General features: G+C 39.2%; 1 protein-coding gene across 3 annotated transcripts in view; it reads left to right on the top strand.

The window, feature by feature from the left end:
- Nucleotides 1-22,222, top strand: part of ATP13A3 (ATPase 13A3) — a 75,115-nt gene that overhangs the window by 40,684 nt on the left and 12,209 nt on the right. For all 3 annotated transcript variants that reach the window (XM_081088489.1, XM_081088490.1, XM_081088488.1), the window contains 10 exons: nucleotides 100-275; nucleotides 823-945; nucleotides 1,025-1,104; nucleotides 1,732-1,774; nucleotides 2,074-2,183; nucleotides 2,500-2,596; nucleotides 3,494-3,566; nucleotides 6,155-6,332; nucleotides 8,284-8,471; nucleotides 12,364-12,452. In XM_081088489.1, coding sequence (XP_080944615.1) covers nucleotides 100-275; nucleotides 823-945; nucleotides 1,025-1,104; nucleotides 1,732-1,774; nucleotides 2,074-2,183; nucleotides 2,500-2,596; nucleotides 3,494-3,566; nucleotides 6,155-6,332; nucleotides 8,284-8,471; nucleotides 12,364-12,452 — 1,157 coding nt within the window. The remainder of the gene's footprint in view (nucleotides 1-99; nucleotides 276-822; nucleotides 946-1,024; nucleotides 1,105-1,731; nucleotides 1,775-2,073; nucleotides 2,184-2,499; nucleotides 2,597-3,493; nucleotides 3,567-6,154; nucleotides 6,333-8,283; nucleotides 8,472-12,363; nucleotides 12,453-22,222) is intronic.

Genomic DNA, 22,222 nt, shown 5'->3' with positions numbered 1-22,222 from the left:
AGTCCAGTGATAGGGACTATAGTAGATTTTCAAAAAGCACTTGTTGGTTCATCCATTTATGTTTTAATTTTAATGTGTTTTCAATATTTTGAAAATTAGGTGACAACATGTTGACTGCTGTTTCTGTGGCCAGAGACTGTGGAATGATACTACCTCAGGATAAAGTTATTATTGCTGAAGCATTACCTCCAAAGGATGGAAAAGTTGCCAAAATAAACTGGCATTATGCAGACACTCTAACACAGTGCAGTAATTCATCAGCAATTGACTCGGAGGTAATGTCAAGATGAATTTTTCTCTTTGAAGCTTGCATGTTTTAATTTAGTCTAAAAAAGTAAAATGTGCATTAAAATTTAACAAAACAAAAAGTAAACATAAACAGAAGCCTGGGCTTCTGATTCATTAGATCCAGGAATGTCAGTGCTTTAAATTTTGATAGTTAGACAAAGTTGAGAAGCACACTTTTAAAGTATAAGAATCCCAAAGATTTATCCTATTTTAAAAGTAGTGATAAATGGTAAAGGTAGGCCAAAATATTCAGTTCATGGATCATTTCAAATTGAAGCTGATATTTAGCCTTCCTTGTGTGTGTGTGTGTGTGTGTGTGTGTGTGTGTGTGTGTGTTTGTTTTCTTAATAAACATATAGATAGGTTCGTCCCCTTAAAATTGATTTTCCCTTTACTTTCAATAAATGTTAAACTTTCAATGTCTTGTGTAAAATATCAAATGAAAAAAATTAGTTTTGGATCAGATATATTTAAAATAATGTAGTGTTACTTGGTTTGGCTTCCTAAATATTATTTTGAATGTTGTACACACAGGCAATTCCAATTAAATCAGTCCACGATAGCTTAGAGGATCTTCAGGTGTCTCGTTATCATTTTGCAATGAATGGAAAATCATTTTCAGTGATACTGGAGCATTTTCAAGACCTTGTTCCAAAGGTTAGTTATTTGGGTTTATGTATGTGTTCACATAAATACATTGTAAACAGAATTTTAAAGAAATTCATATTTTTTCCAGTTGATGTTGCATGGCACTGTATTTGCTCGTATGGCACCTGATCAGAAGACACAATTAGTAGAAGCATTGCAAAATGTAGAGTAAGTATTGGGGTGTGTGGTGTGTTTTTTTGTTTTGTTTTTTAGTGAATTGTAGTTCATTTTCAAACCCAGAAAAGTAACTAATATTTCATGTATATAATATTATCCCCTGTGAGGTAGGTAAGCGTTAACTTTAAGTGTCTATTTAAAAGGGGCTTATGTGCTCATGTAGGCTCTTGCAGCTAAGTACAATATCTACAGTTTCTTTTCCAGGTCATATGTATGAGGTAGAGTTCATCTCAGTTTGATGGAAGTGACTTTATAGTTTTAGTAAATAAATATGTTTCAAGTTTTTAAGGGAGAACTCTTTACTGATAGCCTTAAAAGTAAGTGTGCTAAAGGCTATACAAGCCCAAGTATTTTGCTCTAAAGATTAGGAAATTGAGATGTTAAAATGATAAAGTGATTTGTCCATCTTATGACAGAAATTGGACAATACCCAGGTTATTTGACATGCAGGCTGATGCAAAGCAACATGCCTGTGATCACTGTAATGAAACGATGCATTTGTTTCACCGGGGGGGAATCTTGGTTTCTTAGCTCTTCATAATATTGTATTAGAGAAATCTTAAGTATTGTGCCTTTTAGGAAATTAATCAAAATCTTAACGTAATTTTTGTTCCCCAGTTACTTTGTTGGGATGTGTGGTGATGGTGCAAATGATTGTGGTGTAAGTATAATTTTTGTAATTTATAATTCTTTCTCTAGCCCAGGGGTGGGGAACATCTGGCACGCAGGTCATATAAGGCCTGCGAAATCATTTGGTCTGGTCCTGCCAAAGCATTAGGGGTGAGTTAATGAAATGTTTGACCAAATATAGCAGGCTAATTTTTAAGTTGATAATTTTGTATGGCCCTCGAATGATGTTATAAATATCCAAATGGCCCTTGACAGAAAAAAGGTTCCCTACCCCTGCTAGCCTAAGTCACATTCACAGAATGTTACCAGTTTTCTTTTTCTAACTTTTAGGCTCTAAAGAGGGCACATGGAGGCATTTCTTTATCAGAGCTCGAGGCTTCAGTGGCATCTCCCTTTACCTCCAAAACTCCTAGTATTTCCTGTGTGCCAAACCTCATCAGGTAGGACAAATTAAAAATTTCCTGTTGTCTCTGTAGCTTGCTTTAATAATATGCGGGGAGGGGGGGGTGGAAATGATCACAGAAAGTAATATGAATTTGCTTTTATGGTTTTTTGGTATATTTGATCTGTTATTTATTAGCAACAGATTGATTGTTGCTCCTCATCTCTTCCAGTTCTGCTTTGGCTTAGTTCTTTGGGTAGAAGTGTGCTTTATTGTAGCGGTTGAATGTTAATATTCGTCTGTCAAGATATAATTGTGGTTTGGAGGAGGAGTTTGAAATGCCTTTATTCACATGCCAACATTTGTTTTCACAGGGAAGGCCGTGCTGCTTTAATGACTTCCTTCTGTGTGTTTAAATTTATGGCTTTGTACAGCATTATACAATACTTCAGTGTTACTCTACTGTATTCCGTGAGTACTGATATTGCTTATACTTAGTGTTAAGACTTTTAAATTAATATATGAGCAAATGTGTTTGATTTTGAATGCATGCATTAATTATGGAATTTACATAATTAGCAGTTATAAATTTTTCTTTAGTTTTACTATGTTTTGTGTAGCAGATTGAAAAATCTCATTAATATGGAATATCATTTTCCTCAAGGCCGACAGCTGTGGTTGAACCTTGTGAATAAAAGATGATTGTATACTTTTTTGCCTTGAGCACAGATTGGACATCTTTTTTAGAATTCTTTTATATTGCTGTGACATATTTCAGAATTGTAGTTAATTTTGCTATACATTTACAGGAAAAGGCTGGAATGAGAAAAGGTGTTTCAGCAGTAGTTGTAGGATATTACGAATTTGGAGAAAAAGCTTAAACAGTGGTGTCCATAAGCACTCTGTCAGATTTTATCCTGAAAGCGATCTCACTTTAGATACATCTCTAAGTGAACATTGGTGACATCCCAAGGAGTCTTTGTGAAACTATACTTTTTTATCATTTGTAGAAAGTATCAGGAGGGATGTTGTTAGATATTAAGGAAGCTTCAAGATACTAATTTTCAAGAATATTGAATATTGTGAGTAAAAGTTTGTGTTTTCTTTTTGCCATAAAAAGCTTTAAAAGATTTTTATTGAATTGAATTGTTAGGAGATGCCTTTTATACTAACATATTAATTTGAATGTTTGCAAATATGTTGTATTTCACTGATTCGAAAGGCAAATGTATTTCACTTTTCAAGCAGGTCCAAGTGTCATTTAGTAGTAATCATTGGGGGCGGGGCGGAGGGGGGGGGTACTAAAACCAGGGAAAAGTGGTAATTGTTCCTGAAAACTAAATATGTTTTAAAAAATTACTTCTGTAGGTCTTAAGTAACCTAGGAGACTTCCAGTTTCTCTTCATTGATCTGGCAATCATTTTGGTAGTGGTATTTACAAGTGAGTATTTTGTTAGTGATTTGAAAGCCTATGAAATTCTAATGTGACTTGTTAAACTTTGGTAAATTTACATCAACAATTGTAACACTGCATACCTCTCCAGATTTCCTGTTAATGTTGCCTTTTATTATGAGTTGCTTATGTTTTGCCCCATTTATTTTATTCTCTCTCCACTCTTTTTTGAAATGTTTGAGAATAAGTTTGTATTATTATGCCCCTTTGCCTCTGAATATTTTAGTATATATTGCCTAAAAACAAAGCCATTCTCTTATACTGTATAATTAAACACAGTTGTAAAGATCAGGAAATATTAGCATTGATAAAATAGTATCTAATCCACAACAGGTATTCAGGTTTTGTCATATGTCCCAACAATGCCCTTTTATAATCATACTAGAGGCCTGGTGCAAAAATTCGTGCATGAGTGGGGGGGCGGGGGGGGGGCGGGGGGGTGGTCCCTCAGCCCGGACTGCACCCTCTCCAATCCAGCAGTCGGACACACCTCTCGCAATCTGGGACTGCTGGCTCCTAACCGCTCGCCTGCCTGATCACCCCTAACTGCCCTCTCCTGCCGGCCTGATCGCCCCCTAACTGCCCTCCCCTGCTGACCTGGTCGCCACTAACTGCCCTCCCCTGCCATCCTGGTCGCCCCTAACTGCCCTCCCCTGCAGTCTTGGTCACCCCTAACTGTTCTCCCCTGCTGGCCTGATTGCAACTAACCACCTCTGCCTCGGCCCCTGCCCCCGTGGCTTTGTCCAGAAGATGTCTGGTCTAATTAGCATATTACCCTCTTATTAGTATAGATTTTTTAAAATATATTTTTATTGATTTCAGAGATGAAGGGAGAGGGAGAGACAGATAGAAACATCAATGATGAGAGAGAATCATTGATCGGCTGCCCCCTGCACACCCCACACTGGGGATTGAGCTCACAACCCAGGCGTGTGCCCTTGACCTGAATCGAACCTGGGACCTTTCAGTCTGCAGGCTGACGCTCTGTCCACTGAGCAACCAGCTATGGCCCAACAATGTCCTTTTATACCTGTCTTTTTTCCTAGTCCTCTCGCTTAGGTCTTATCAGGGCTCATAAACTTCATATAATTATCATGTCTCTTTAGTCTTCTTTAGTCAGGAATATTACATCAGCCTTTTTTTGGGGTCTCTTGATATTGATATTTATACACCAATTATATGGCTTTGTGCATTATAGTGTAGTTAGACTCAGGCTATGAATTGGTGATGTTCACATCAAAATAAATAATAATTGCCCTAGCCGGTTTGACTCAGTGGATAGAGCATCGGCCCATGGACTGAAGGGTACTGGGTTCAATTCTGGTCAAGGTCATATACCTCGGTTGCAGGCTTGATCCCCGGCCCTGGTTGGGCTGCATGCGGGAGGCAACCGATCGATGTGACTCTCCCACATTGATGTTTCTCTCTGTCTCTCCATCTCCCACTCTCTCTCTTAAAAAAAAAATCAATGGAAACATATCCTTGGGTGAGGAGGATTAACAACTACAAAAATAATAATAAAAAAAATAAATAGTAATGGTAATAGGATCTGACTCATTTAATCAAATAAAAATTTAGTTCATACTGGCAGGCAGGCAGTCAATGAATGAATGAATATGTAAATGAATAAATGAAATGATGGACTTAAATCATGAAAAGAACCTTCCCAGTTTTATTGACATTTTAGGCCAAATAATTTTTTGTTGTTGGGGATTATTCTGTGCATTATAGGATGCTTACCAGCATCTCTGGCCTCTATCCAACTAGGTGCTTGTAACACTCTTCCAGTTGTGACATCCAAAAGTATCTCCAGACATTGTCAAATGTTTCCTGAGTGGCAAAATCATGTTGGTTGAGAATGACTTATTTAGACCATTTTTTTATTAAATTTATTGGGATGAATTGGTTAATAAAATTGTAGGTTTCAGGTGTACAATTCTATCATAATACATCATAGACAATCTTTAATGAATGCTAAAAATTAGTGAATGAGCCCTGGCAGGGTGGTTCAGTTGATTGGAACGTTGTCCTGTACACCACAAAAAGGTTGTGGGTTCTGTCCCGGTCAGGGCACATATAGGAGGTGACTGATCAATCTTCCTTCCTTCCTCCCTTCCTCCCTTCCTCCCTTCTTCCCTTCCTCCCTTCCTCCCTTCCTCCCTTCCTCCCTTCCTCCCTTCCTCCCTTCCTCCCTTCCTCCCTTCCTCCCTTCCTTCCTCTCTCTCTCTCAAAATAATCCAAAAAAAAACTAGTGAATGAAATTTGATGAGGGACAGGAATTTTACGTAGTCTTATTATACACATTATTTATGAACAAACTAAAAAAAGAGAGACTTAACGGAGAAACTCAATGGATAACACCTTAATAAACAAACAAAGCCTTTTTTATGTTACTGTTTTGTTTATTTTGCTTCAAACCTTTGTTAATGTCTTATGAGGAAGAAATTGTATTATTTTAATTGTAGTTGACAAAAACAAATTTTTTAAGTTTCTAAATGAATTTGATTATGCATTTTATAGTGACAAATTAATTGAGCAACAAGCAACAAACCTTTCATCTTTTTCTTCCAATGTAGTGAGTTTAAATCCTGCCTGGAAGGAACTTGTGGCACAAAGACCACCTTCAGGTCTCATATCGGGGGCCCTTCTCTTCTCCGTTTTGTCTCAGATCATCATCAGCATTGGATTTCAGTCTTTGGGTTTTTTTTGGGTCAAGCAGCAACCTTGGTATGAAATATGGCATCCACATTCAGAGTAAGTTGGTTAGTCCATTTAGAAGTCTGTGTGAAGTGTGTGTAACATTCATACATGTAAGAATAAGTCTAAATTTTTATATAAAAACTAGAAGCCTGGTGCACAGAGTCATGCACTGGTGGGGCCCCTCGGCGTGGCCTGCGGGTATTGGGCCAAAACCGGCAGTCCAATGCCGCCTGCTGCTCCTGCCTGCCGCTCCTGCTCATCCCGGCCCCTCTGCACCTGCTGCTGCTTGGTAGGCTGGCTGACGCTCCACTGCAGTCTCTGGGCTGTGGCGGCCAGCCATGAGCCCCGCATCTGGCGCCCTTCAGTGAGCTGGGCAGTGCTCCCACTGTGGGTGCACACTGACCACCAGGGGACACAGCTCATATGTTGAGCGTCTGCCCCCTGGTGGTCAGTTCATGTCATAGCAACCAGCCAATCAGTCAACTGGTCACTTAGGCTTTTATATATATAGATTTTTGCATGCAGCTTAATTAAACACTTAAATGATTTATATCATGACTATCATGATAATTTCTTCTGTGTGTAGGAAGACACTCTGGCAAGATCTTAATAATCACTACCAAGTTGGGGACATTGGACCAGTTTCTTAATTTGCTACTGAGCTTTGCTTTCTTTATCTGTAAAATTAGAAAGTTGAAATTAAATACTTGGGCCTCTTCTAAACCCTGAATGTTGGTGCTTCTAACTTTTCTAACCCCATTTTAGGAAATAGCATTTTAAAACCTAAATTCTTTTATTAAGTATTATTTGTTTATGGGTAGAGTATTCTACAGTTCACAAATCATGACAGCATCATTTTAATTAATTAAACATAAAAACTATTCACTAAGGTAATTTTGTAGATTTAAATTTTCAGATGCGCACATTTATTTTGCTTGCTTGAGGGAGATTACTTGTCTTTAAAGCTTTAGAAACATAGTATTACTGTTTGCTTATCTATATATATAAAAGCCTAATATGCTATGTTTCCGGCCGTTCGACCAGTCATTATGACGTGCACTGACCACCACGGGGCTGACGCTTCGACTGGTAGGTTAGCTCTCTGCTGGGGTCTGGCCAATCGGGACTGGGCAACACGGGCTTGACACGCCCTGGAGCCCTCCCGTGACCCTCCCCTGGCCCCAATTGTGCACCAGTGGGGTCCCTCAGCCTGGCTTGCGCCCTCTCGCAATCTGGGACCCATTGGGGACTGTTGGAGAGCTGGTTTCAGCCTGATTCCTGCAGCCCAAGCTGAGGGAATCCGTGCACTGGGCCTCTAGTATGTACATATAAACACTGCATATGAAAAGGAATAGATGGGGTTGTTCTCAAGAATCTTTCCAGATTTGTAGCAGATTTTGTTGTCATTTAACAATACTTACTATAGCTGATGTTTTAGTGATGGATATTGGGGACTTCTTATATTTAGTTCTTTGTTTGCCAGTTCCGCTCACCTGGAAGTAGAGATGAGAGAGCCATAGCTGGAAAATATTGAGGGCTTCAGTGCCAAGTGCTTTGCTGGGCATGTATACACCCTATCATACTTATTTCCCACAGTAACCCTCTGAATGAGCAGGTGGTGCCCACACTTGCAGGTCGGGACATGGGCTCAGAAATTAAATATTTCCTTAGTGATACCAAAAAAATGATAGAGCTAAGGTCAAACCCAAGGTCAGTTTACCTTTACTATGCTAAAATTACTCCCCAAATTTAAAAAGTGAGAGAGGTTTATTAAGTAATGAGGTTTCTTCTAACTTTTTAACTGATTGGAATGTGACTAAATTGAAAAAACCCTTAATGTTCTTCTACCTGTTTTATATATCTTAACCTTAATATTGTTGGGTCTTTTGCTATATACCTTACTTCTATTTATTTTATGATAGTCAAGGCAAGTAAGGTAGAATTGGTTTCTTTTGTGCAATTGGTATTGTGTTTAGTAACGTAAATTTTTTTTTGTATGTTTCAGTGCTTGTAATACAACAGGAAGCCTATATGGGAATTTTTCACATTTGTACAATGAAACCGAAGATGATCCACATAATATACAAAATTATGAAAATACCACAGTGTTTTTTATCTCTAGTTTTCAGTACCTCATAGTGGCAATTGCCTTTTCAAAAGGAAAACCTTTCAGGCAACCTTGCTACAAGAATTGTAAGTTTGGCATTTACTGTGATTCCCATACTGCTTACCTTCTTTAAAAATAATGTAAGAAGAGTAGAGTTAAAATTGTCTTTTCAAAGTAAAAGAGATATCCATAAATAGAATAAACCTAGTGATCTAGATGTTTACTGTCTGTTTTATTCTCCTGGTAGCTGCCACCCTAAGTTTAAAATTAAAGCCACCAGTTCTGAATATTCCTGGTTTTCATAACTGATTACTTCTGGCTGCAACTTTTATTTTTACATAAAAGTTTCAATTAGAAGCAGGAACAGAGGGTGTTATACTTTCCTTCTGGGTGGTCTGCACAGCACAGTTGTCTGTTCTTCATTTTTGACATGGGTATAGCCAATGTTCACGTGGATTTCTTCACTTCTGTCACCTTTGCATCCTGCAGAAGGGGCCAATAGAATGGAGACTTGTACTTGTAGACTTTTCTTCCATAGCATTAAAAATTTTTGTTTGTTTATTTTTTACTTGCTTTATTGGGGTGACATGGGTGAATAAAATCATAAAGATTTCAAATGTACAACTCTATAACACATCATCTGCATACTGCATCGTCTGCTCTCCACCCAAAGTCCCATCTTTCTGCCATAAGGTTTGTGGGCTTTTTTGCTCTATGTAAGGTTTTGTTTTTGAGTCAAAAAGGACTATGACGGAAATCCTTTATGGTGCCTTACTTTGGTGTCATATTCTATCAAAAGGATCTGGTGTCATTAACAAATCTGTGATGCCATGAACTGGGACATATTTAATAATAACTTGAGTTTACATATTACATGGCATTTTAAGTACTTAAATCTACTCTTTCCTATGGGTTTCTCATTATATCCCCATTTTCTAGTTAAAATAATTTGATGCTGAATGACTTGCTAGTATTTACATAGCTTTGTGGCAGAATGTAAAACAATCTAAATCTTTAACTTAAGGAACATTCTCCCCTGACCCTTAATCACCACACAACGCAGAATTTGTTTTAATAGCTATCTTCTGGTGAAGAGTATTACTTGCACTCCGATAGGATTACTAAGAAAGCTACAGGGCCAGGAGAAGCCAGGGGCTAAGAGTGTAGTCCATTGAAAACTCTTACCTCTCAAATGAATACCTGATTTTTCTATTCTTAGTTGAAATCATCTTGGTCTTTTCATTTAGGTGGTTATATAAATCTGCCAGCTACCCACCTCCCCTGTCAAATTCCTTTGATTAGTGACTCTTTTTCTCCCCTGGCTAAGCAGAGGAAAGATTCAATTATTTATTTTCTCCTTCGCTTGGAGATCTTGGCAGAGTTTTAGAGGTGTGATCAAAGGGGGTTGCTCCAGGAGAAAGACATGAACATTTGAGAAGCAGTGTTAGGGTGAATGTAAAAAGTTTCTGAGCCTGAGTAAATTTTTTCCTCTTGCAACATTCCAGGAACTAGATTGCAGATCTATTTTTGCTTATTGTTTGTGAAAATGCAATAGGATTTAAAAAATATTTAATATGGGCTGTTACTTTACTGAAACAAAACTTCTGTCTCCACATTTTTCTTTGGCATTTTTAGTCTGACATATCTTTTTGTCCTTTTTTGGGTTTTTATTTATTTTTTAGTTTATGTGTTTGTGTACTTCCAACTGGCATTTTTTAAACACTTTTTCTTTAACTGACCCCAATAACTTATCCTAACTAATAAAGAGGTAATATGCAAATTGACCATCACTCCAACACAAGAAGGCTGCCCCCATGTGGACACAAGATGGCTGGCAGGGGAGGGCAGTTAGGGGCGATCGGGCCAGCATGCGAGCAGTTAGGCATCTATTAGGCTGGCAGGGGAGTGGTTAGGGGCTATCAGGCAGGCAGGCAGGCGAGCGGTGGGAGCCAGCAGTCCTGGATTGTAAGAGGGGTCCCAGATTGGAGAGGGTGCAGGCTGGGCTGAGGGACACCCCCCGCCCCCCCTGCATGAATTTTGTGCACGGCCTCTAGTGCAGTGGTTCTCAACCTGTGGGTTGTGACCCCTTTGGGGGTCGAACGACCCTTTCACAGGGGTTGCCTAAGACCATCGGAAAACACATATTGAATATATAATTACATATTGTTTTTGTGATTAATCACTATGCTTTAATTATGTTCAATTTGTAACAATGAAAATACATCCTGCATAGCAGATATTTACATTACGATTCATAACAGTAGCAAAATTACAGTTATGAAGTAGCAACGAAAATAATTTTATGATTGGGGGTCAACACAACATGAGGTACTCTATTAAAGGGTTGCTGCATTAGGAAGGTTGACCACTGCTCTAGTGTATTATAAAACAGTATATATGTGTATATATAAAACAATATTCTGAAAGCTTCATGATAAAGTTTTGGTTATACATGGTCCTAGTAAAGTTTGGATTTGAAGCTGACCTCAAGTAGGAACTTATAACTAAATATTCAGACCGAAGAAAAAAGGGATAAAAGGTTGAGGGCTATCAATATAGTTGGGAAATTTCTGAGCCTCTCTTATGGCTCATTATTAAGCACATAGTTAACAAGAGGCCATGAGCAGAAAGTTTTATTTATTTATTTTAAAATATATTTTATTGATTTTTTACAGAGAGGAAGGGAGAGGGTTAGAGAGTTAGAAACATCGATGAGAGAGAAACATCGATCAGCTGCCTCCTGCACACCCCCTACTGGGGATGCAACCACCACCAAGGTACATGCCCCTGACCGGAATCGAACCTGGGACCCTTCAGTCCACAGGCCGACGCTCTATCCACTGAGCCAAACCGGTTAGGACAGAAAGTTTTATTTTTGAAGTTGGGAAAGTGATACAAAGTACTACTGGGTGGGATTTACTATTCCTAGCTATCACAGCAAGCCATAGGGGTAACCAACCCACAGTTAACATAATAAATCAGCTCACTTTTTTAAAATATATTTTATTGATTTTTTACAGAGAGGAAGGGAGAGGGATAGAGAGTTAGAAACATCGATGAGAGAGAAACATCGATCAGCTGCCTCCTGCACACCCCCTACTGGGGATGTGCCCGCAACCAAGGTACATGCCCTTGACCGGAATCGAACCTAGGACCCTTCAGTCTGCAGGCCGACGATCTGTCCACTGAGCCAAACCAGTTAGGGCAATCAGCTCACTTTTTAGGTTTTAACATTTTCTATGGAAATACTTTCACAGAAGTCAATGAAATAGTGGTATTCACCTAGCAGAAATATACTTACATTCAACTTAGAATGCCTCTATTTAGTATTATAACATATCTAATACTGAGAATAAATGTTATTCAGCATTTTTACTAGTACAGTCAACAATAATTGTCATTGCGTACATGTTTAAATGATGATCTCGTTTTGCCATAAATAGTCTAGTTTCTTATTTGTGAGTTATGACTGGCTTGCTTATCTTACAAAGTAGCTGTTTATCTGGGGGAAATAACAATTTTCATAAAGGTCTCTTAGTTTTTTAAATGCTGTTTATTTTTATATCACATAAATGAATACTTTGGTCCTAAATAATGTATCATACTCTAGGACAGCCGTGGGCAAACTACGGCCCGCGGGTCTGGCCCGTTTGAAATGAATAAAACTAAAAAAAACAAGACCGTACCCTTTTATGTAATGATGTTTACTTTGAATTTATATTAGTTCACACAAACACTCCATCCATGCTTTTGTTCCGGCCATCCGGTACAGTTTAAGAACCCATTGTGGCCCTCGAGTCAAAAAGTTTGCTCTAGGAAGTAATATAGAGCATACTTTATGTAATTAATCAACCTAAATAGCAACATTCAGTATTCACAATCAAATTTAGAACTAACAGAATTGACAGTGTACCAGTTATTATATGCCTTTTTATATAAAGGAACTTTCTAATTTAATTGTTCTACTTTTTTTTTCAGATCTTTTTGTCTTGTCTGTGATTATTTTGTATGTTTTCATATTATTCATCATGTTGCATCCAGTTGCCTCTATTGACCAGGCTCTTCAGGTAAGGCTTAATTTAAACACATCAATTATTACTGGTTGCCTGAAGAGTGATTGTATCTGGGACAGTAACAGAAAAGGACATATTAGTATTACATGAAATTTACACAGCCAAATGAGACTTCTGGGTGTTTGCTATGGTTTAAAATCTATCCCTCTACTCTTATGTTACTGGGGAAAGAGACTAAACTGTCTACATTTCTTTTTTCCAGGACTGCTTTTTTCTGAATTTTCTAAGATACAGTTATATTAACCCAAAGATACCCCATAAAGAATAAAAACATAATTAAAACAGCAGCTTTTATTGACTCTACTTGCTATTTTATTTTTCTTTCCTGTTTCTTCACTTTGTGTTCCATTTCTACAAACAGATGTCCCTTTGTCCTTAAAAAATAAAAGACTCTCTCGCTTACCATGTACTTACTGAGTAGTCTGCACACACTGCCACTTCTTCACTATTGATTGAGTTCTCCATACTTTTTTTTAAAATAATTTTTCATTTCATTTTCATTTTAATGCTTTTTAATTTTTTTAAAAATATATTTTATTGATTTTTTACAGAGAGGAAGGGAGAGGGAATAGAGAGTTAGAAACATCAATGAGAGATACAATGATCAGCTGCCTCTTGCACACCTCCTACTGGGAATGTGCCCGCAACCAAGGTACATGCCCTTGGCAGGAATCAAACCTGTGACCCTTCAGTCCGCAGGCCGACGCTCTATCCACTGAGCCAAACCAGTTAGGGCTCTCCATACTTTTTTTTTTTTTTTTTTTTTTAATATATTTTATTGTTTTTTTACAGAGAGGAAGGGAGAGAGATAGAGAGTTAGAAACATCGATGAGAGAGAAACATCGATCAGCTGCCTCCTGCACATCCCCTACTGGGGATGTGCCCGCAACCCAGGTACATGCCCTTGACCGGAATCGAACCTGGGACCTTTCAGCCCCCAGGCCGACGCTCTATCCACTGAGCCAAACCGGTTTTGGCTCTCCATACTTTTTTTAAAAAAATATTTTTATTGACTTCAGAGATAAAAGGAGAGGGAAAGAGAGATAGAAATATCAATGGTGAGAGAGAATCATTGATCGGCTGCCTCCTGCACACCCCCTACTAGGGCATGTGCCCTTGACTATAATCGAACCTGGAACCCTTCAGTCCACAGGCCAACGCTCTGTCCCCTTGAGCCAAACCAGCTAGGGCTCTCCATACTTTTTTTTATTAAAAACGTTAGGTATGATGAAATACGTTGTTTATACAAAAGAATATGCACACATTTAATTTGTTAAGCATAATAGTAACAAAATAACACCCATGAGTTCATTATCAAACTTAAAAGTAGCATCACCAAGACAGTAAGTTGGTCTAAACACCCTGAGAGAACCACTATTCTAATTTTTTACTTCATTGTGTTGCTTTTTATTATACCTCTGTCATATAGGCATGAAGTCATAAAAGATAACTTTGCTTGCTTTTGAACTTTTTGAAAATGGTATCTTGCTATCTGTATTTTTTTGTGGCTTGCTTTTTCCCATTAGCATCATTTCTGAGATTCATGCATTTCATTTTCACTACTATATAGTATTCCACTATAGGATTATACTATAATTCACTTATCCATTGTTTATCAGTAAATAATTGGGTTATTTTCTTTTTCTGTGAGCACTTACTATTTCACTTTCTCAATTATGCCAAGTTGTTTTCCAAAGTGATTGTACCAGTTTATACTTTCATCAGTGTATGAGATCCATTGTTACACATCATTGCCAACCAACACTTGTCTAGTGGATGTAAAAGTGTTATATCATGATGGTTTTAATTTGCAAATTATTAGTTTTAAATTGCTAATGAGATTGAGCATTTTTCATATGTATGTTGGCCCTTTTTATTTCCTTTGTGAAATGTCTGTTCATGCTTTTTACACATTTTTTTTCTATTAGGGTATTGTCTTTTTCTTTTTTTTTTTAATTTCTTTTTTTAAAAATCTTTATTGTTCATATTATTACAGTTGTTCCTCTTCTTTCCCCCCATAGCTCCCCTCTACCCGGTTCTCACCCCACCATCTGCCCTTACTTCCCCCCTCCCCGACCCCCCCCCCCCCGTCCTCATCCAAAGGTGTACGATTTTTGTCCAGTCTCTTCCTGCACCCCCCACACCCCTTTCCCCCCGATAATTGTCCACTCCCTTTCTATGCCCTTGATTCTATTATATTCACCAGTTTATTCTGTTCATCAGATTTTTTATTCACTTGATTTTTAGATTCACTTGTTGATAGATATGTATTTGTTGTTCATAATTTTTATCTTTGCCTTTTTCTTCTTCTTCCTCTTCTTAAAGGATACCTTTCAGCATTTCATATAATACTGGTTTGGTGGTGATGAACTCCTTTAGCTTTTTCTTATCTGTGAAGCTCTTTATCTGACCTTCAATTCTGAATGATAGCTTTGCTGGGTAAAGTAATCTTGGTTGTAGGTTCTTGCTATTCATCACTTTGAATATTTCTCCCTTCTGGCCTGCATAGTTTCTGCTGAGAAATTAGCTGACAATCGTATGGGTACTCCTTGTAGGTAACTAACCGTTTTTCTCTTGCTGCTTTTAAGATTCTCTCTTTGTCTTTTGCCCTTGGCATTTTAATTATGATGTGTCTTGGTGTGGTCCTCTTTGGATTCCTTTTGCTTGGGGTTCTCTGCGCTTCCTGGACTTGTAAGTCTATTTCTTTCACCAGGTAGGGGAAGTTTTCTGTCATTATTTCTTCAAATAGGTTTTCAATATCTTGCTCTCTCTCTTCTTCTGGCACCCCCATAATTCGGATGTTGGTACACTTGAAGTTGTCCTAGAGGCTCCTTACACTATCTTCATATTTTTGGATTCTTTTTTGTTTTTGCTTTTCCGGTTGGGTGATTTTTACTTCTTTATATTTCAAATCTTTGACTTGATTCTTGTGATCCTCTAGTCTATTGTTGGATCTCTATATAATATTCTTTATTTCAGTCAGTGTATGCTTAATTTCTAGTTGGTCCTTTATCATAACATTGAGGGTCTCACTAGATTTCTTGAGGGTCTCATTAAGTTTATCGGCCGTTTCTAGAAAATTCTTGAAAAACCTTATATCCGTGGTTTTGAACTCTATATCCAGTAGTTGGCTTTCCTCCATTTCTGTCATTTGTGACCTGTTTCTTTGTCTATGCATTTTTTATGCTTCCCTGTGTTGGTAGAGTGGCTTTGTGTGCTAGGTGTCCTATAGGGCTCAGTGGCTCAGCCTCCCAATTACCTGAGGTGGACACTCTTGGTGCACCCCTTTGTGGGCTGTGTGCAGTGTTGTTGTAGTTAAGCCTTAATTGTTGTTGGTTTCACTGGGATGAATTGACCTCCAGGCCAATTGGCTGTGAGGACCAGCTGTGTTTACGGTGGGAGAACTTCTGTGCTGGAGACACCCTTCTGGGGCAAGACTTGCTTCAGTGGGGCTTTGGTGCTCACTGAGTCTGCCCCCTGAGTGTGTCCCTTATGGATCTGAGGAGTTGTAATCTGGATGGTCCCACTCTGACCACTGGGTACACTGGCACTTGGATCTCGAAGGAGGTGCTAATTTAGCCTCTGCCTGAGGCTACCCAGCAGGAGCTACGGAGAGATCTGCAGATTCCTCTTCTTTATTTGGGATTTGGAGGTGCCCAGATGAGGCCCAGCTGTGAAGCAATGCAAGCTGCTGTGGGGCCTTGGGCCTTCTCTTGGAAGTTCTGGGTCTGTCTAGCCCAGCTGCAGTTTGTTAGGTAATTTTCAGATTGCAGAGGGCCAGGCCATTCATATGCAAAAGCCTCTGCGCACAGGCTGATCCTCAGTCCTGCTCTAAGAGGTCCCAGGTCTCAGTGTCCCACAGTAATTGCTGCAAGCACCTCTGAGAGAAAGCCGTCCTCCAGTTCCGCCCACTGCCAGACAGTCCAGTTTCTCCCCGTATGAGTCTGGGTCCCCAGAGACTCGCCCGAAACTGGAGTTCAGGGCTTCTGGGAGCTTGTGTCTCCCTCCCGATTGAAAAAGACAACCGCGTTCTCAGTTGCCAGCCCTTTCTGAGCTCCCCTCCGTACCTCTGCACTTTACTTCTGCATCTCCTCTGAGTGTCAGTGTGCTTTTCTCTTTCCTTCTAGTTGTAGAATTTCCACTCAGCCAGCCTTCCTGTGGTTCTGGATGATGTCTGTTTTGTCTTTTAGTTGTATTTTTGAAGTGGTTGTGCGAGGCAGCAATTTCAGGTGTTTACTTATGCCGCCATCTTGGTTTCTCTCTGTTGTCTTTTTCTTAGTTTTAAGAATTCCTAATGTGTTTGGCTATTTATGTGATAAATAACTTCTTTCAGTTTGTGGCTTCTCCTTTTGTTTATAATATCTTTCTTTAAAACAGTTTTATAGCTTTATAATAGTCAAGCCTAACCTTTTTTCTTTATGTTCTGTGCTTCTTGTGCCTTAGTTTGGCAGACTTTTCTATCTCAAGGTTATAAAGATTTCCTCTTTTGTAGTTTTAATCTATCTGGTATTAATTTTATGTGTAGATTTTGAGATGTGCATCACATTTCTTTGTTTTCCTCAAGAATACCCATTTCATTGAATAGTCTCATCTTTTCCCACTGACCCTTCATTGATATATCTGTCCTCTCAGTTTTTCATATATATGACCATTGACCTGATAGGGGCTTTGTGGTTTCTTCTTTAGGTCCTTTTATCTTTCTCTAGGATAGTACCACGTTGTCTAGATTACTATGATGTTACAAGAAATCTTGATATATGGTTGAGCAGGACCCCTGTTCTCACATCATATTGTTTTTCATCGTGATCTTTTTGGCTGCTCTTGAGCTTTTCCTCCTCCATATCATATAAGTTTTGTTTAGGTTTGTCAAAAACCAGGAAAAGCCCTCTTGGAATTTTTATTAGACTTACACTGGGTTCCATTGATCTACTATTGGTGGAAATGTAGAATGATGCAGCCACTCTGGAAAACAGTATGGTGTTTCCTCAAAAAATAAACTATGGAACTGCTATTTGACCCAGTGATCCCACATCTAGAAATATATCCTAAGAAACCCAAAACACAATTTACAATAGCTAAGATCTGGAAACAGACCAAGTGCACATCAGTAGATGAATGGATAAAAAAGCTATGTTAGCCCAGCCAGCGTGGCTCAGTAGTTGAGCATTGACCTATGAACCAGGAGGTCACAGGTTCGATTCCGGGTCAGGGCACATGCCTGGGTTGTGAGCTAGATCCCCATTGTGGGGCTTGCAGGAGGCAGCCAATCAGTGATTCTCTCTCATCGTTGATGTTTCTATCTCTCTCTTTTCCTTCTCTGAAATCAATAAAAACATATTTTTAAAAAAGCTGTGGTACATTTACACCATGGAATACCATGCAGCAGTAAAAATGAAGGATCTCTTACCCTTTGAGACAGCATAGAAGGACTTGGAGAGTATTATGCTAAGTGTTATAAACCCAAGTATCACATGATCTCACTCATAAGTGTAATCTAATGAACAGAATAAATTGATGAACAAAATAGATCCAGAGACACAGAAGCATAGAGCAGACTGTGGAATCTCAGAGGGAAGGCGGAGGAAGGTGGGTGGGTAGGAAGTGGTCAACCAAAGAACTTGCATGCATATATGCATAACCCATGGACACAGACAATGGTGTGATGAAGGCCTGTGGTGTGGGGACGGGGTGGACTAGAAGGGGTCAGTGGGAAAAAAGGGTACATCTGTATAACAATCAAAATAAAGATAAATTTAAAAAGAAATTACACTGGGTTTATAAATAAATTTGAGGGAGAATTTATTTAGTCTTCCTTCCTATGAATAATATTTCTTTCCATTTCTTTAGGTCTTCATGTATATCTTTCAATAAAGCCTGACAGTTTTCTTCCTGAAAGTTTTTTTTTTTAAATATATGTATATTTTTATTGATTTCAGAGAGGAAGGGAGAGACAGGTAGAAACATCAGTGATGAGAGAGAATTATTGATTGGCTGCCTCCTGCATGCTCCCTTCTGGGGATCGAACCTGCAACTTGGGCATGTGCCCTTGGCCAGAATCGAACCCAGGACACTTCAGTCTGCAGGCCGACTCTCTATCCACTGAGCCAAACTGACTAGGGCCTTCCTGAAGGTTTTAATACAAGTTTTTGTTAGATTTATTTCTGGGGTATTATCATTTTTGTTCCTCTGATAATTTGTTTAAAATTACATTTTCTAATTCTTTTATGCTGGGATAAACAGTACAGTTGTCTTGTATATTCATCTCATATCCAGAAGCCTTGCCAAAGTTTATTCTAAAAATTTTTAGATTCTCTGGGCTTTTCTGTTTTAGATAGTTATCATCTATAAATAATGACAGTTGTTTTGTTTCTGACATTTCAGTACTTAGCTTTGTATGTATTTTTCATGTCTATTAACCTTACTAATGTTGGTTGTAATGGTAGTGATATGCTGTAATGTCCCTGATTCTAAAAGGAGTGCTCTTAATATTTCACCATTGGATATATTGTGGACTGGGTTTCTGGTATATACTGTCTATCAGGTTGCACAAGCTTCCTTCTATAGTGTTGCTATCATAAATAGATGATTAATTTTACCTAATGCCTTTTCTACAGCTACTGAAATGATCACACAGTTTTTCTCCCTAGAGAATGTGGTAAATTATAGTTAGGTGACTGGTATTCAGATGTTGAACTAACACTGCATTCAGTAAACCCAATTTGGTCATGATGCATTCTTTTTTATACTTTCTTGATTTGGCTTGCTATGATTTTGTTTAGGATTTTTGCTTCTGGTTGCATGAGTGAGATCAGACTTAATTTTTCTTTGTTGTGTTATTGAGAGGTTTGCAAGGTTTGCATCAAAGTTATATGAACTTTGTGGAATGGTATTCTATTTTGTGGACTTTTCTATAATTTAACTAATCCCCTTTGAATGGGTATTTAGGTTGTTTCCAGTGTTTTGCTATTATAAGAAACTAGAGGCCCGGTGCATGAAATTCGTGTATGGGGGGGAGAGGGGGGTCCCTCAGCCCAGCCTGCACCCTCTCTAATCTGGGACCCCTTGGGGGATGTCCAACTGCTGTAAACTGGCAGTCGGACATCCCTTTCACAATCCGGGACTGCTGGCTCCCAACTGCTTGCCTGCCTGCCTGCCTGATTGCCCCTAACTGCTTCTGCCTGCCAGCCTGATCACCCCCTAACCACTCCCCTGCTGGCCTGATTGACGCCTAACTGCGCCCTTGCCGGCCCGATTGCCCCTAACTGCCTTCCCCTGCCGGCCTGGTCACCCCTAACTGCTCTCCTCTGCAGGCCTGGTTGCCCCCAACTGCCCTCCCCTGCAGGCCTGGTTGCCCCCACCTGCCCTCCCCTGCAGGCCTGGTCCCCCCCAACTGCCCTCCCTCCGCTGCAGGCCCGGTCGCCCCCAACTGCCCTCCTCTGCCGGCCTGGTCTCCCCCAACTGCCCTCCCCTGCTGGCCATCTTGTGGCGGCCATCTTGTGACCACATGGGGGTGGCCATCTTGTGCGAGGGCGTGATGGTCAATTTGCATATTACCTCTATTATATAGGATGCTGTATTGCAAATCCTTATGCATTTCATTAAGAAGGACAAATGCATACTTGGAGGTTAAATGTTCAGAAATGGAATTGCTTGGTCAAAGGGCATCTCAAATTTTAATTTTTATAAATACTGTGTTATTTATCTTAGAAGAAATTGACATTTTATCATCTTTCCAGCAGTGTATTGGTATAACTGTTTCCCGCCATTTCATTGAGGAATTTAGATAAGCACTTTAAGCAAAAGAAGAAAGCAAAACAAAACACACATTTCTTTCCTGCCACATGTGTCTTCTGCTTCACAGTCAAATTGAGAAAAAGGGGGACACATGTAGTACTTTCAGTAATAAAGATTAAAAACAATTATTTCTTGAAAGAGTGCTATGAAAATTCACTTTGCTTCCCGCACACTTATGAACTAGTCTGGATCCTACACCTGCCAGTCTACCGAAGCTACCTTGCCAAGGCAGTTAACAACCTTCTTAAGTCCAATGAACTTATCCCATTAATTTCTTTTTATTTATTTTTTATTTTTTTATTCTTGACTCCTCAGCAGTACTTGACAAGTGAGCCGTGCCAACATTCTTGAGATATTTCCTCTGGAATTTTGTGATGTTTTGCTCTCTTGTGATTGTTCCTCCTTACTTCTGTAACTCCTCATTCTCATTCTTCATTGTGGTTCCAAATCCTCAGCCTGCTCTTTACATGTTTTGTGTTCTCCACATTTCTGCAATTATTCCTGATTTTACTCTCTACATTCAGGTGATCTCATCTGTAGTCATGACTTCACCCATAGTTTCTAACTATGTAATGAAGACTCCCCACTCTATACTCTTAGCCTAGCTCTCAGAACTAGCTTTAGACCTGAATCTACTCCATTGACATACTGAATATTATCTGCATGGTTCACCCATCAGTATTTTTTTAAAAATATATTTTATTGATTTTTTACAGAGAGGAAGAGAGAGGGATAGAGAGAAACATCAATGAGAGAGAGACATCGATCAGCTACCTCCTGCACACCCCCTACTGGAGATGTGCCCACAACCAAGGTACATGCCCTTGACCGGAATCGAACCTAGGACCCTTGAGTCCGCAGCCGATGCTTTATCCACTGAGCCAAACCGGTTAGGGTCACCCATCAACATTTTTAAACTAAGCTCATCATTTTCTTCCTCAGCTCTGCTTTGTCTCCGTTTCTTGGTACCACCATTTACCCAAGTCAGAAGTGTGTATATGTGTCCTTATCTATTTCTTTTCTTTTTATAGCCAGTCTGTTGATAGATTCTCTCAGTTTTCTTATTCTGAATCTTTCTCTTTTCATTCCAACCCCATTTGTCACCTAAAAGGAAACTATTGTTTCCTCTATTCACAACACTTTTGACACCACATGTTTGGGGGGCGGTTCCACACGAACCAATTCTCCAACTCTCTGGACACCAACTGGATATCTTGCATTTCAGTTCTGACACTAACCACCTGGAGATAGTGCAGGTTAAGGGCTCAGTCGCACAAGACTATACCACAACTTCAGACACCAGTTTTAAGTCCCAGGTTATCACCTGTACTTCTGACCAACCAGCTATAAATTGGTTCCTGCAACTCCCTTTTCAGGTTTGATAATTTGCTTTAATGGCTCAAAGAACTTAGGGGAACACTTATGTTTACTAGTTTATTATAAAGACTATCATAAAGGTACAAATGATTAGCCAGATGAAGGCCGATGTCTTCTGGAAGGGCCCAGCAGAGTACAGAGCTTCTGTCCCTGTGGAGCTGGGATGTGCCACTCTCCCAGCACATGGATGTCTCTAAAACCTCTAGTTTAGGTTTCTTTTTTTTAAATTGAGGCTTCATCACTAGGCATGATCAATTTTTAACTCAATCTCCAGCCCCTCTTTCCTTCCTGGAGGATGAGGAAGTGGAACTGAAAGTTGCAAGCTTCTGATCATGGCGTAGTCTTTCTGGTGGGCAACACCCGTCCTGAAGCTATTCAGGAGCCCACCCAGAGTAGCCTCATTAGAGCAAAAAGCATTCCAGGGGATTTAGAAGTTCTGTATAAGACACTCCCTATTGCCTCCATCACTCAGGAAATTATATGAGTTTTAAGAGCTAAATGTCATGAACCAGGGACAGAGACCAAATCCATATTTCTTATCATGCCCACCATTTTAATTCAAGCTACTATCACCTTTTGTCTGGATCACTATA

Source organism: Myotis nattereri, assembly GCF_964212035.1.
Source record: "Myotis nattereri genome assembly, chromosome: 3".
Lineage (NCBI taxonomy): Eukaryota > Metazoa > Chordata > Mammalia > Chiroptera > Vespertilionidae > Myotis > Myotis nattereri.
Note: the sequence above shows the minus strand (reverse complement) of the source record. Positions and strands in the feature narration are given on the sequence as shown.